Raw genomic sequence first — 11,425 nt, 5'->3', positions numbered from 1 at the left:
CCGGGGGGGGGACGGGGAGGGGAGGCTGGGGTCCCGGGGGTGGGGGGTGGGGATGGGGAGGGGAGGCTGGGTCCCGGGGGAGGGGTGGGGACGGGGAGGGGAGGCTGGGGTCCTGGGGGGGGGGGACGGGGAGGGGAGGCTGGGGTCCCGGGGGTGGGGGGTGGGGACGGGGAGGAGAGGCTGGGTCCCGGGGGTGGGGACGGGGAGGGGAGGCTGGGTCCCGGGGGTGGGGAGGCTGGGTCCCGGGGGGGGGGGGGGTGGGGGGGGAGGGGAGGCTGGGTCCCGGGGGTGGGGGGTGGGGGGGGGAGGGGAGGCTGGGTCCCGGGGGTGGGGACGGGGAGGGGAGGCTGGGTCCCGGGGGTGGGGAGGCTGGGTCCCGGGGGGGGGGGGGGTGGGGGGGGAGGGGAGGCTGGGTCCCGGGGGTGGGGGGTGGTGGGGGAGGGGAGGCTGGGTCCCGGGGGTGGGGGGTGGGGAGGGAGGGGAGGCTGGGGTCCCGGGGGGGGGTGGGGATGGGGAGGGGAGGCTGGGTCCCGGGGGGGGGTGGGGACGGGGAGGGGAGGCTGGGTCCCGGGGGGGGGGTGGGGACGGGGAGGGGAGGCTGGGGTCCTGGGGGGGGGGGGGGACGGGGAGGGGAGGCTGGGGTCCCGGGGGTGGGGGGTGGGGACGGGGAGGAGAGGCTGGGTCCCGGGGGTGGGGACGGGGAGGGGAGGCTGGGTCCCGGGGGTGGGGAGGCTGGGTCCCGGGGGGGGGGGGGGTGGGGGGGGGGAGGGGAGGCTGGGTCCCGGGGGTGGGGGGGAGGGGAGGCTGGGTCCCGGGGGTGGGGGGTGGGGAGGGAGGGGAGGCTGGGGTCCCGGGGGTGGGGACGGGGAGGGGAGGCTGGGTCCCGGGGGGGGGGTGGGGACGGGGAGGGGAGGCTGGGGTCCCGGGGGGGGGAGGGGAGGCTGGGTCCCGGGGGGGGGGAGGGGAGGCTGGGTCCCGGGGGGGGGGGGGGGGGAGGTGGTGTCTGCAGTGCAGATGTTTCACCGTCAGAAACAGGACAAAGAATATTCAGGAGCATCGAAACTGCAACGCAGAGAAGCACAAATAACCCTCCAGAAACGCTGCAGGACTGAGAACCGATGAAAAGCGGGAATTCAAGGAAATTAGTTTTAGTTGAAATGTGAAGCCGGGGAAACGAACGCGAACTGAAGGCGATGATCGCCCCCGGACCGGTTGTGCGCGCTCCGGGGTCCGGGGGGAGGGAAAGGCCGCGCACACACCGGGTGCACCGCCTGTCCCGTCCCCCGTCATCGGTCCGCGCAGCGCAACATGTACCGGCCGGAGGAGGGAGACCCCTACCTGGTGGAGGAGGCGAGTGAGGAGGAGGGCGAGGAGGCGTCCAGGTGGGCGGGGAGGGGAGAGGAGGGAGGGGAGGGGAGGGGAGAGGAGAGGAGGGAGGGGAGGGAGGGGAGGGAGGGGAGGGAGGGGAGGGGAGAGGAGGGAGGGAGGGGAGGGAGGGGACGGGGAGGAGAGGCTGGGTCCCGGGGGAGGGAGGGGAGAGGAGGGAGGGAGGGGGGGGAGGGAGGGGAGAGGAGGGAGGGAGGGGGGGAGGGAGGGGAGAGGAGGGAGGGAGGGGAGGGAGGGGAGAGGAGGGAGGGAGGGGAGGGAGGGAGGGGAGGGAGGGGAGAGGAGGGAGGGAGGGGAGGGAGGGGAGAGGAGGGAGGGAGGGGAGGGAGGGGAGAGGAGGGAGGGAGGGGAGGGAGGGGAGAGGAGGGAGGGAGGGGAGGGAGGGGAGAGGAGGGAGGGAGGGGAGGGAGGGGAGAGGAGGGAGGGAGGGGAGGGAGGGGAGAGGAGGGAGGGAGGGGAGGGAGGGGAGAGGAGGGAGGGGAGAGGAGGGAGGGAGGGGAGAGGAGGGAGGGGAGGGAGGGGAGGGGAGGAGGGGAGGGAGGGGAGGGGAGGAGGGGAGGGGAGGGGAGGGGAGAGGAGGGAGGGAGGGGAGAGGAGGGGAGAGGAGGGAGGGAGGGGAGGGAGGGGAGAGGAGGGAGGGAGGGGAGAGGAGAGGAGGGGAGGGAGGGGAGGGGAGAGGAGGGAGGGAGGGGAGGGAGGGGAGAGGAGGGAGGGAGGGGAGAGGAGGGGGGGAGGGAGGGGAGAGGAGGGAGGGAGGGGAGGGAGGGGAGGGAGGGGAGAGGAGGGAGGGAGGGGAGGGAGGGGAGGGAGGGGAGAGGAGGGAGGGAGGGGAGAGGAGGGAGGGAGGGGAGAGGAGGGAGGGAGGGAGGGGAGAGGAGGGAGGGGAGGGAGGGGAGGGGAGGGGAGGAGGGGAGGGAGGGGAGGGGAGGGGAGGAGGGGAGGGAGGGGAGAGGAGGGAGGGAGGGGAGAGGAGGGAGGGGAGGGAGGGGAGGGGAGGGGAGGGGAGGGGACAGGTACACCGACAGTGACAGTGCCTGAGCTCAGGTGGCGGTCGGCAGGGCCGCATCATCTCATGAACCTGCCCGTGTTGTTGACCATCGGGGCACTCGGTGATTCCCGCAGTTTGACCGACTGGTTGGGCCTGGGGAGCGGGGGGTGGGGGTGGGGGGGGGGCGTGGTTGGGTTCTGTACTTCACTGGCTGTCACAGCGGTTGTGTGACATTAATGCAGGATTGCTGGACCTACACTGTTCACATCAAGTTCTGTGACTCCAGACAGAAACCACCAGGTCCAGGAAATACGCCACTCTTCAGAGACGTTACTTTATTCATTACTGTTCTTCACATTACTCTTGACTTTAATAATCTCCCTGGCTTGCTGTTCTGTTTTATTGTAAATACTAGTGCAAGGCAATAATTCACAATTAATTGCTTTCTGATTTATTGTAGTATCACCATTATAGATTTTGAGGAGAACTCATTGTTCCTGACTACCCCCTCTTTCCTCATACAATTCCAAAAAGATGTTGATTTTGATGTATCTTGACAGTATTTTTGCATTTTGCCGTTTGGTAGCTTTACTTATTCTGTTACCTTGACCTGAACATGCTGGAAACACTCAGCTGGTCAAAGCTGTATCTGAAAGAAGAGAAACAGTTAATGCTTCACGTTGAAGACCCTTTGTCAGAACCTCGACATCTCCTTTGTTTCTGACCCCTCCACTGGGATCTGTGCTGGTTTTTAAGTAGTTTTATGTTATCCTAACCTCCATGCTGGTTTAACTTTTGACAAGTAGAGCTCTGCCCATCAGGGCATTGCATAGTTCCACATCAGTGTAGGTTTCAGACTTCCGGCAGAAAGACTTTCACTTGTAAATAGCGGTGATAGATACCGAAGGTAGTATTAACTGTTCTCAAATGAAGGAGTAGATAGATTTAATATTAGCCGTAAATAAAAATGTAAAAATTGCATTTGGTGGAAATTTGAGGTAAAAACAGAAAAAGCTCAGCTGATCAGGCAGCATCTGTGGAAAGAGACATGGGGTTAACGTTTGTGATTGGTTATGAATCCATTGGACTTCTCCCATCATGTTCAAATCTTGCAGATTACGATGGGGTCCTGTTGCGTACCTGATAAAGTTACTTGACTAGCATTCAGAGACCTGGGCTGTTGGTCTGTAGACATGAGTTTGAATCCCCTTGCAACAGCTGGGGTAATTTAAATTCAAGTAATCTGGAATAAATAAAAAGCTCTCAGCAATGGTGAACACAAAACTACTGTATTATCGTAAAATCCCATCTGATTATTAAGGTTCTTCAGGATAGGAGGTCTGCTACCTTTACCTGGTCTGCCCTATGTGACTCCAGACCCACTAATGCAACTGATTCTTTGGTACCTTTTGAAATGAACATCAGCCATTCAGTTCATTCACAATGAGAAGTGAATGCTGGCCTGACTAATATCATCTGCATCCTGTGAATGAATAAACTAAAAATGAAAGGATACTAAAGGATATAAATAAATAGCAAAAGGAGAGAGATGAATTAAAGTGAAAGTGCAGGTTGGTATGTGGCTAAATATGTTTTAAATGCTCAATGACAGGGCCTAGATTTTGAACACAAGGAACTGACTATTCCTCTCTGGTCACTGTGTGTCTCATTCAAACAGCAGGGTAACATTTTTGGGATGTTGCCATGGGTAATGAGGCTGAAAAGGTGATGCAATGGGTTCTTTCCTTTCTACTGTAAGTTACCCCGAGTGTAGTTCAATGACAAAAAAAAATCAAAGGAGATAAGATTTCTTTATTAGTCACATGTACGTCAAAACACACAGTACAATGCACCTTTTGCGTAGAGTGTTCTGGGGGCAGCCCGCAAGTTTCGCCACGCTTCCGGCGCCAACTTGACATGCCCACAACTTCCTAACCCGTACGTCTTTGGAGTGTGGGAGGAAACTGGAGCACCTGGAGGAAACCCACGCAGACACGGGGAGAACGTACAAAATCCTTACTGACAGCGGCCGGAATTGTACCCGGGTCGCTGGCGCTGTAAAGCGTTAAGCTAACCGCTACACTACCGTGCCAAAGATATTAATAGCAAAAATTCCTTATGAGAGAAAGTACTACTCAGCAAGGCTTGGAGTGTTCTGAGAGAACTGAAACAGTCACAGGACTGGTACAGTGATCATCAGATAAAAAGCAAAGCTCCATCTACAACTGTCCTAACATCGGTTAGTGACAGAGTAAAACTCCATGTATATTGTCCCATAAAACACAGACAAGGCAGGTATAACTCAGTTTAGATACAAAGCACCCTTTTCATGGTACCACAGAGCAGGTACAGCATGTTAGTTATGGAGTAAAACATACCCATAACTGTGCAATCAGAGAAGGGAGCTGTTACTTTCCAATTTTCCACAATCATTCTTTTTGCACATTCATCTTGTTAATTTATCAGCAATTGGTGCAAAATTTGGGGCAGTTTTCTCCCTCCAGTGGCTCTGTGGTTACAAGGAAGCAAGATACCGAAAAGTCAGTTGCATTAGTGGGTCTGGAGTCACACATTGGGCAGACCAGGTAAAGGTAACAGACCTCCTATCCTGAAGAACATTAATAATCAGATGGGATTTTACGACAATACAGTTGGTGGGCATGAGTGAGAGAACAAGTTGCTGGTGTACAGGGGAATGGGGCTGATGGGATAGTTCCACAGGAGCCGATATAATTCAATGAGCTTAAAGGATTTCTTCTGTGTCATTAAGTACAAATTCAATCTATGACCATCAGTGTCATTGGAATTTTCCACATTTGAAGCAGCATGTTTCAGACACCTTGCTGTGTGGACGTGGGTGTTAATTGGAGATGAATGCTTTGTGTCCTCCTTCCAGCTCCGAGGATGAATTAGACATTCTACTCCATGGCACGCCTGAACGCAAACGCAAACTGATCAAGGAGTGTTTAACGGGTGAAAGTGAATCCAGCGATGATGAATTTGAGAAGGAGATGGCAGCAGAGCTGGACTCCACCATGAAGGTTATTGAGGGGAGCTGGTCACTCACTGCCGAAGGTGTGTAGGAACTATCAATGCACCTCCTGTACGTCAGAACTTTGCATTGTTCTTTTGTCTCCAGGTTCACTAAATTAAACCCTGAAGATGGATTTCCGAAGAGTAATTTAAATAGATGTTCGGTCAACCAATTAACTTTATGAACACTACAGCTCAAACTAATGGTCTGGACAAGGCTCGCAGATATCAAACTCCACATTTGGTTCCTTGTAACCACAGAGCCAAGGGAGGGAGAAAACTGCCCCAAATTTTGCACCAATTGCTGATAAATTAACAAGATGAATGTGCAAAAAGAATGATTGTGGACAACTGGAAAGTAACAGCTCTCTTCTCTGATTGCACAGTTATGGGTACATTTTACTCCATAACTAACATGCTGTACCTGCTCTGTGGTACCATGAAAAGGGTGCTTTGTATCTAAACTGAGTTATACCTGCCTTGTCTGTGTTTTGTGGGACAATATACATGGAGTTTTACTCTGTCACTAACTGATGTTAGGACAGTTGTAGATGGAGCTTTGCTCTTTATCTGATGGTCGCTGTACCAGTCCTGTGGCTGTTTCAGTTCTCTCAGAATGCTCCATGCCTTGCCCGAGTAGTATTTTCTCGCATAAGGAATTTTAACAAGATTTTGCTGTTAATCTCTTTGGTCCTTCATCCTGTCAGGTGCTTCCTCCAGTGTTGTAAGCTCTCAGTCACGAGCTGCTCCCCAGCATCAGTACTACAACGAAGTTTACTTTGACTCGGACTCTGAGGGAGAAGATGAGCAGGGTAGGACTTCACTTATTCAGGTCCCTTACTTGCCGTTGGAAGAATGTGTAGTGATGTTGACTAGGGGAATTGTGATATCTGCAAATCACATCTTTCTGTGACCTTGGGAGCAGGTTCAGTGCATCCTGATGCCACTCATATTCCACTGTGTGCCTTTTGTTGACTTTGGTAAGAATGGTTTATTATTGGCCTTGCGGAGGATGCCCTACGCACTGCCAGTGGCTTCGGTACCCCAGACCAGGCTGAAGAAAGCAAACTCAGCCACAGTTTCCAACCCTATGATAATTTTACAGTGATACCTGCTGCAAAAATTAGATTCTAGACTTGCCAATGATGGCTTTTGCAGGCGAATAGCCCACTGTGAAGGGAAGTCTGAAGATTAATCATAAGCAAAGTTCTAAGAGCTGCTGGCTCTGTGACGTGAGCAAGTAATCTCTTCATAGGAAGAGAAGGAACAGAGTGGGGGTTATTGGCTTTAAATGAGGCACATTCCATGTTGGTCATATTCCTACTTTGTACTTAAATGACATAGAAGGCACCCACTGAGCCTACCAGGTTATGTCAGCTCCTGGGGAACAATCCCATCAGTCCCATTCCCCGCTCCTTATTTCCCTGCACCTTTGCTACTTGTTCTCTCTCACGTATTACCAGTCAACTCCCCTTTGCTTGTTTTGCCATTAATTTACACTCAGGGGTGATTTGCAGTCGCCAGTTAACTTGCCAGCAGTTCTTTAGCACGTGGGAGGAAACCCACACTGTCACAGAGGGAATGCGCAGATTCTGCATAGACAACACCTGATTGAACCTGTGTCCCTGGAGCTGTGAGGCAGCAGCAATAACCGCTGCGATCCACTGCAGGGATAGTGTGGGATTCAATCAAGGCCTGAGGCATCAGGAGGTTCATCTGTCATCTGCAAGTATTGTGCCCAGATTCTATCGCAGGATTTTATCCATGGCATCAGTATACAGGCGAGGGAGGTCCCCTCTTGGGACGGTCAGGGCAAAGGTTCAGGTTGGGTGCCTAAACTACATGTCTGGTACCTGCTGCCTTGCTCTCGGTCACCTGCTGCTCTGAACATTCAGTGGAATGAGTGGCCTTCGTGTTTGGACCCTTTATTGTGAGTGGTGCCTGGTCTCACCTCCATACCTGTCCTGTGGGCTTGAATTCTTTGTACCTGGAGGGATAGGCAAACCCAGCCTGAGTAATGAGACTTCAGATTACACTGAAGTTAACATGCAGGCTAAAACTCTTTTGTTTTTCTAAGCCTCAGTTTTATTACACAACAGTTGCTGCAGACAGATTGTTCGTTCCTCACTGCTTCAGTAACATCTTGTACAGAATGTCACTGTGACTGCAGCCACATGATGCCAAAGTCACCACATCCACAGTGGGCTCACGGAGCCACGTAATACCTTCCTTCGGGTTCAATCAAGTCATCTGTGTTTACAAGGCAAATGGAGAAATGCCACTTTGGCAGTTTTAGAACAGAAATGTGGAAATAAAAGCTTGATGCCTTTATGATGCTTTTGGATTATTGTTAAAGGGCCAGCTGGTATCCCTGAGGGAGGGAAGTTGCTCTCCTCGCCTGTGTCATTCCAACCCGTAGCCTCTGTAGTGTCCCAGCAAGCTGCTTCAAACGGATCAGGGTGGCCAATAAATGTCAGCCTTGTCAGTGAGCCAACTCCCTTAGAATGAATCCAAAAGCTTTCTCTACATAAATATGAAGCAGGACAATCATATAATGTTTTAATTTATTTTTTAAACAAGAGATACTTTGTAGCAAAAGCAATCTTTGGTCCTTGCAATTTGAGAATGTTAAAGCTGGCTTTGGTTTACTGCTGATTATATGGAGCTGGTGCATAGCTTAAGTTTGAAAATGGCTTTAACTGCCACTGTTATCCTTGCAGAAGGAAATGGTTCACAGAGGAAACGCAAGAAGAGGCAAAAGGTTCTGACAAATGACGAGCTGTTGTATGACCCAGATCAGGATGACCGTGACCAGGCCTGGGTTGACATGCAGAGGAGAGGGTGAGTGTTAAACTGCAACTGATCTAAACTCTCAAAACAGTGGAGCTTCTGAGATGTACAAGTGCAGTTCCTGGTACTATCAGAGTTGTTAAAGTTCACCAAGCTTGACTTAGTTCTGGACTTAATTTTGGCAATTAAGTTTTAAACTTCCTTTCTCCCTGCCCATGTCTGCTCCTCAGCATCTTGGTGATTTCTTAGGGTGATCTCAGTGGAGCCAGGTCTAGTTTCTTCCTGCATCCCAGAGATGTATGGGCTGTAGGTTAACTGGCTACTGTAAAGATCTCCCATTGTAGTTCAGTTGTAGGTGAGTCGGTAGGCACGCGATATAGGAGTAGGTTCAGTTTACGCAGAAATAAGTGGGTTAATAAAATTGATGGGATTATTCTAAGAAGTGGTATTGACTTGAGCTAAATGGCATTTTCTTATTTGTGAATCAAACATATTTGATCCAAGGTTTATGATCCATTTGAGCTTCTTCATTCCTCATCTAACATTTTCAGCATTACTGTCTGTTCCCTTTGTGTTTGTCTAGCTGCCCCCTTAAATGTATCTCCGTTTACCTCAGTTGCTCTGTAATAGCAAATTCTACATTTTTACCACTCTGGGTAAAGTTATTTCTTCTGAGTGTCCTGTTTGATTTCACAGTAACCACTTTGTATTCAGGTCTACAGTTTTCTGTTCACTAAGGAGATTTGCTCCAAACCTTCTCAGTTTTAGACATTATTCAAGCCAAATTATTCATACAAATTGTAAATCTGTTCTCAGCATTGATCTGGTGGAACTCTGCCCTTCATTTGGCCAAACCAAATAACTACCTTAAGCCCCTTTGAAGCTGCAGGCAGGTTGTTATCCATTTTAATTACCAGGCCATCCATGTGATGTCCCATTAAAGTCTTAACTCATTAGATTGCATCAACTACGTTATCTATCTTCTCTATCACAGAATATTCAATTGTAAACTCCTGTAAAACCTCAGGAATAATAGATATTTCCTTCAATTTCTTTCACAGGTATCGTGGATTTAATAAGCAACCAAACATGCCAGAATCTCTGCCAGTCCCTACCAGTGATGCAGTTTTGAACTGCCCAGCTTGCATGACAACTCTCTGCCTGGACTGCCAACGGTAAGTAGCAGCAATTGACAGGTGTGTACATTGGTGGGCCTGAACTTGAGTTAACCAGAATTCCTGTGTTCAGTTTAGTCTAAGGTTTATATTAAATTCATTGGCCACAGGTGAAACAGCAGTAGGACTGCTACACTAACAAGAGAACAGCCAGGACTCTCATATTTGCTTATCAGCTATAAAAGATCCAGATGTGGCATTACTCAAATGGCTTGTGCTACAAGTGGGATGACACACTAACCAAAGCTTGGCAATCTACCTCAGCTATCACCATCTTCAGGGAATACTCCATCAGTAAAATAAATGCTGTGGTTGATATTTTTTTGTCTGAGGTTAGCCCAGTGTGGCAGGCACTGTAGATGCAGGAAATCTGAAGTTAGAAACAAAATGTTGAAAACAGATTAGGCAGCATCTGTGGAACAAGAAATCTACTTTACAGTAGCAAGAAAAGTGGGGGAGGGATGGATAGAACAAAGAACATGTCTTGAGGACAAGACCAAATGGATTAATGTGGCAGTTAGAAACCCATTCTGCTGCTTTCTCTCATGTGTTGTTACTAACAGAACTGTAGGGCATTACCCAGCAGATCAGGCTACACTATTAAAGAGAGAAAACAAAAATTACAGGTGAATGGATGACAAGTGGGCAGTTACAATACAAAGAAGGAGCAAGTTACTAAAAGTTGAAGCACTTAAAAGTCTAGGGTATAGTTGATGTAGTCATGCAGGTCTGGCCCTGTCCATCACCTGTATCAAAACCCTTTCCTACTCCTGTGCTCCATCACCAGAGCAAGTTTTTCTTTGAGTTAAGTTGAATACCACTATTTAAACCAGTTGGTTTACAAGCAGGAGAGGAAAGTTTCTCATAAATGTAATATTTTTTCCTTCAGGCACGACTTGTATAAAGAGCAGTACAGAGCTATGTTTGTGATGAATTGTATCATTAACAGAGGAGAAGTTCTTAGGTACAAGAATCCTGCAAACAAGAAAAGGAGGAACAGATCCAAGAAGGTGAAATATCCAAGTGGAGAAACCTCAGAACAAGATGAGGAGGAGATATACCACCCAGTGCGCTGTGCAGAGTGTTCAGTGGAAGTAGCTGTTTTTGACAAAGATGAAGTGTACCATTTCTTTAATGTTTTGGCCAGCCATTGTTAAATACACTTTAAATAGCATCTGTTCTTGAGTTGGCATCCAGTCACTGCTGCAATGGATGAGTTGATTAACTGGTCTAATTACTGTGTAACAATAGCCACTTCAAGCAGGCAGGTGTGGACTCTTGGGTTCTGAGAGTTGGTTCAGGCCAGAGAGCCTGCTTGCTGATGTAATCCTACTGACACACAAACCATGTCTACAATATTGGCTCACTTTACTTATTTTGATTAGTGTAATGTTAGCTTTGCAATCCTGGGAGGTTAAGATTGGAAGTTTTAAAACTGAACCAAATAATTGTGGTAAATCTACATTGAAATCCTGAGGTCATTAATTTTCTTAAAAATCTTGGATACACTACCAGGTATAGATGCATGGACAGTGAAATCAAATATTAATTTCCTCCAGCTCTGTACATGTCCAAAAGGAGTATTTGGTCTTGGCCATGTTCTCTAGTGAGATGTCCCCCTCACAAATGATAGGCAGCAATCAGATTTAATCATTCCATTGACCTATTTATCATCAAGTTCATCCAAGTCCCATTCAATTAATTTTTGTGCTTCCTGACCTATAGAGCCTCTGCTTTTAATTCTCTTCTGTACATAGTCCATGTCAGTCTATGCCCTGTGGAAACTCAAGTCACAGGGAGAATGTACGAACTCCACTAACTAGCACTGCAGGTCAGGATTGAAGCCAGGTTGCTGGAACCAAGGGCTTTACTGGCTCTGCTTCCTTTAAATAAAGCAGCCTAGCCCAATTTTTTTTTGAGGGGGTGGTCAGTGGAATTCTTTGGAATACATTTAACAGTAAAACCAACAGTCAAAAGCCCAATATTAGATGTCAATTCAGCACATTTGGCCAGTTTTAACCAAAATAGGCACTGACCAGAAAATATTCTTATC

General features: G+C 49.6%; 1 protein-coding gene across 1 annotated transcript; it reads left to right on the top strand.

The window, feature by feature from the left end:
* Window positions 1–1,019: 1,019 nt before the first annotated feature.
* On the top strand, window positions 1,020–11,384 carry eapp (e2f-associated phosphoprotein). Its single transcript, XM_052031286.1, has 6 exons — window positions 1,020–1,382; window positions 5,271–5,449; window positions 6,115–6,219; window positions 8,128–8,248; window positions 9,259–9,372; window positions 10,262–11,384. Exons 1-6 carry the CDS (start codon window positions 1,309–1,311, stop codon window positions 10,527–10,529), a joined length of 861 nt encoding a protein of 286 aa, XP_051887246.1. The 5' UTR covers window positions 1,020–1,308; the 3' UTR covers window positions 10,530–11,384.
* Window positions 11,385–11,425: the final 41 nt, after the last annotated feature.

The sequence above is a fragment of the Pristis pectinata genome, chromosome 16 (genome assembly GCF_009764475.1).
Source record: "Pristis pectinata isolate sPriPec2 chromosome 16, sPriPec2.1.pri, whole genome shotgun sequence".
NCBI lineage: Eukaryota > Metazoa > Chordata > Chondrichthyes > Rhinopristiformes > Pristidae > Pristis > Pristis pectinata.
This window is presented reverse-complemented; position numbering and strand designations above follow the sequence as displayed.

Bases quoted from the DNA above. Each gene is read 5' to 3' on its own strand.
- eapp (XM_052031286.1), top strand. From the start codon at position 1,309: ATGTACCGGCCGGAGGAGGGAGACCCCTACCTGGTGGAGGAGGCGAGT. The intron at 1,383-5,270 runs GTGGGCGGGGAG...TCCTCCTTCCAG, and splicing joins GAGGGCGAGGAGGCGTCCAG to CTCCGAGGATGAATTAGACA. The intron at 6,220-8,127 runs GTAGGACTTCAC...TTATCCTTGCAG, and splicing joins TGAGGGAGAAGATGAGCAGG to AAGGAAATGGTTCACAGAGG.